Below are 4,160 nucleotides of genomic sequence, written 5' to 3'. Positions count from 1 at the left end.
AGGCAATTTATTTTTACTTCTTAAATCATACCCATTGCTGTACTGGACCCAAGGCCAAGAAATGGGCAGACACAATGATATATATTTATATATATATATACTTTTTTACAATTATTTAAATTGTATGATGGTAAAGAATAGGGTCTATTTAAAAACAAAACAAAAAAAGCTAGGTAAGCCTTAATTAAGAAGTGGCACCAGGAGTTGGGTTAACATTTTGAGTAGCCACTTGAGGGGCAACTTCAATGATTCGTGGCTTGTCTATGATTCTGGCGGTACGGTTGCCCTTTTCTACAATGCCAATAATCCATGCTTGATGACCTTCTCCATACTTGGGGGATTTTATTTCAGCACAGAAGCGTGCAGCCTGTTCTCGTGGCAGACAGATCAAAAGACCTCCTGTTAAAGAACACAAAATGAAAACTGGGTTACATTTGGAAATTCTTTTGGTGTTAAATGTGCAAGAGGAAAAAAAAAAAGGAAACGCTGCATTTGAAAGCAAGAGGTGCATCTTCTTTCTATATTATCAGGCAACTTCATGATACCTTTAGTGTATGAACCCCTTAGTGATGGGAGACGTACACTGTACATCCCCGCCACTAAGTGCTTGAATGATTACTCACATACACTGTATGTGAGCAGCTATTCGGGACTCCGCTGAGATCAGTATTGAGGCATCCATTAACAAAATAATTAAGCTTTAACAGACACAAGATCTCTTTTAGCGATCGGGGTCTGACAGTGATAGCAGTGCGGTATGTACCGCCCTTACTATCACAGTTTAACAGCTGTACACATCAGGATTAGGAAATCCTGATCTCTACCGTTTCTTTGCTACATTTGCATAGAACATTTATCAAAATGTTAATATGCGGAAGCATTGTTTCGGGCTTCTGGCAACGATCAGAAGTCTTTAGTGAGATCTGATTCTGACCTGCTGCAGGATCTGTGTAACTTAGGTTATTATTGGCTGTTCCAAAGTTTGGAGCAGCCTAATAACCAAAAATTTAGAAAATGAATAGGAGGTAAAATAAAATGTTAGCTTTTAGTTTTAGTCTGAGAAGTACAGAAAAAGGTCTAAAATCCTAGGGATGTGAGGTGTTTCCAAATAAAGGACAAATAAATAAAAAATTTTTTTAGCTGTGCCATTTTCCTAAATAATAATCAAAACTGGGGAAAAAAGTTTTTTTTTAAAAATTCGTACTAGGTGAGGCGTTAGGCACGCATTTGTGTGATATAAATATATACCCCTTTTCTGTCCTCTAAAAAACAATATATAATACGTGGGAGTGCACGAAGTAAGAAAGTATATTACTGACGTGGAAGAATCACACAGCAAAAATGTAAAAACTGATTCCTAGACAACGGGCTAGCTAAACAAAACTATACATCCCCATTGCCACAGAAGACAATTCACATGAATTTCAATTGTTAAGAATATGCAGATAATTGAATGTCCACAGCCTGGCCACAGGTTTACTTTAAATTAAAGCTGCCCATTTATGGAGGAACATTATAGATGCAAATTAAACATGGGACTGCAGTTAAGCCAGTAGTATTACTACTTACCTGAGGTTTCAGGACAAGAGCCATGCATAAGGCCAAACATATTCCCACATGCCTTGCTGACAGCAGCCATCTTAGCCAATACAGGCAAATTATGAATTACAAAGGAAACTTCATTTCGTTGCTGTTTAGCCAAGTTTTGTGCATGTCCTAAAATTCCAAACCCTGTTATGTCTGTAGCGGCATGTGCATTAAATGTGTGCATGAGACCAGCAGCTAGAAAAAGACAAATTAGAAAAAAAAATCCTAATTACTTAAGTGTCTTAATATTACAAAGCTAATGTATGCATCTCAAGATAGTTATATAGACATACATGAAGAGATAATCAAGTCAAAAGACACAATACAGTAAATGGTGCATTGGTTAGCTTGCTATTGGGATCTATCTAGACAAATACAAAACTATAAAAAATAAAAATTGGAACACTGCTAGCGTTTTTAGTAAACCTACATTACTAAATTTGCTGCCCTTAAATATTAACAATAGTGATCCTTTATATCCTCTTGTGGTATTGTTTCTTGCGGTCTATTGTTGTCTGTACACTAGTCAAGTACTAGATTGAATAAAATAATATACATTTGCTACAGTTCATAATTGTTGAACAGAAAATCTTAAGATTTACAGCAGGCTTTCTCAACCAGGGTGCCGCGGCACCCTGGTGTGCCTTCTGGCTTCCTTAGGGGTGCCTCAAAATATTCACACAAAATCATGCCTTTGATGTGAAAAAGGGGGACTCTGATGTGAAGGTGGCTTCTGAGGAGAAAGGAGGGCTGTAATGTAAAGGGACTCTGATGTGAAGGGGGAATCCCATTTTTCTTTTCCTTTGGGGTTCCCCCTCTTTAAAGTACATACCAGACCCATAACTCGTATAAGGTATGGATTCTGTAGGCATCACATGCAATCCTTTTGCATTTTAGAATGGGGTGCCTCGAGAATTTGCATACTTTTAAAAGGGTGCCATGACTGAAAAAAGGTTGAGAAATGCCGATTTAGACAGACTCACCAATTGTCAACATAGTGATATATAAATGTATTAGAAATCCAATAACTTCTATAGCAAAAGTAGAACTTTACTGATATTGTCACATTTAGCTATGAATAACTGGTGGGTACAGAGTTGAGCATCACCTAAATTTTAAATATGGGTCATGTTTGTCACCATAAACTGTAGAAATGATTGCTTTATCTAATCATCTCTGTATCTATCGAACTAAAGGTTATATACGGTCTTTATATGTAGTTCAAAAGTCTCCTGTACCGATCATGTCAACACAGCAGCAGACAGCCTCTGTTCTACTTAGATAAATGTAATTTATCTTATGTATAGATAAATCTATTTTCAAGCAAAATTAAAAAGAGGTTTTTAACTTTCACCTGGGAACTGAAGAGACAGTAGGTATGTCCTATGGTGCTGAGTGGCAGATACTATACCTATCTTATCCCCACCAATCAGCTGTTTGATAAACACCAGCGAGCTCAGAGCTGCATGGCTTTTGGCCCAATTTACAAGGATCAATTCCAGAAACTCATTGCTGGAAAAAGCAGTGTAACTCTGAGCATGGAAGCAGCCTTTAAAATTTGGTGGGAAAGAACAGGCAAGTGGCGACAACTTGGAAGTGCTGAAGAATTACCCAACCAAAATAGCCCAGCATTGAGGTAAAGCAAGGGCAGTGAAAGTTGCTGCACTTTATACTCGTCAGCATGTTCTTTTTTTTACATTTGTTAAAGTGACATAGTCACTTTAGGTTGTTTAAAGCAGCAGATAGGGGTAGCAGTAATGGATTCTCCATCAATCAGTAAAACAGGAATATGTACATGGGTTTTCTATTTTCCAGGTAGATATGGAAAGCCATGTCATCTGCTACACATGGTAACCAACTAATAAAATGTTACAGCAATATAAATTGTTATTAGAAATGTAGGATATTTCCCTGACAGCACAAAGCACAGAATATTCCTAAATATACAGTAATGAAGTTGAAATACAATGCTAGGAGATAAAAGCAGTTATTTATTTACACAATTGTTGATGCAAAGAAAATAGGTGAAATGTCTAACATAAAGATCATTCAACTGTAACATGATAATGGTAGACTAACCTCTGCCCTGCTTTTACAGACGTCACTTATTGAAAACATCTAGGTTAGCTATACCTCTAGGGTATTCTGAGAGAAAAGCTATATTACACACTGCATTCATATGCAAAAAGACACAGGTGCTTCTAGTTCAACCTATATACTGTATGTATGTTGGGAAGGGGTCATAAAACAGGTAACAGTGATATGAGTACACACTGTTAACAAATAATAAACAATACTTTTTCAAGATATTTATGTGATATCATAGAGGTTATGTACAGATGTGAAGCAATAGTAACCATTGTGTGCCTGTGGGCATTCAAAGACCAGTGAGGGAAATTAATCATTTGAAGTGGATTTTTCCAATCCCTATTTTTCCACTGTAAGGCCAAGGGCAAAGATGTCATATAATATATGGGAAACATTGACATAAGGAAAGCATAGATCTCTGCTGGAATGTTGTAAAATGCAGAATTCAATATGATTTGAACTATGAATCACTCAACCACCACCCC

The 4,160-nt window shown here is 36.9% G+C and overlaps 1 protein-coding gene across 3 annotated transcripts in view; it reads right to left on the bottom strand.

Annotated features, from left to right (window-relative positions):
- Nucleotides 1–6: 6 nt before the first annotated feature.
- Nucleotides 7–4,160, bottom strand: part of SEPHS1 (selenophosphate synthetase 1) — a 55,905-nt gene continuing 51,751 nt past the window's right edge. For all 3 annotated transcript variants that reach the window (XM_018553745.1, XM_018553746.1, XM_018553747.1), the window contains exons 8-9: nt 1,570–1,782; nt 7–399 (exon numbers count right to left, since the gene is read on the bottom strand). In XM_018553745.1, the coding sequence (XP_018409247.1) occupies nt 185–399; nt 1,570–1,782 (428 nt within the window). In that variant the 3' untranslated portion in view covers nt 7–184. The remainder of the gene's footprint in view (nt 400–1,569; nt 1,783–4,160) is intronic.

This window comes from Nanorana parkeri, unplaced genomic scaffold, assembly GCF_000935625.1.
Source record: "Nanorana parkeri isolate BGI_ZX_2015 unplaced genomic scaffold, ASM93562v1 scaffold128, whole genome shotgun sequence".
Taxonomy (NCBI): domain Eukaryota; kingdom Metazoa; phylum Chordata; class Amphibia; order Anura; family Dicroglossidae; genus Nanorana; species Nanorana parkeri.
Note: the sequence above shows the minus strand (reverse complement) of the source record. Positions and strands in the feature narration are given on the sequence as shown.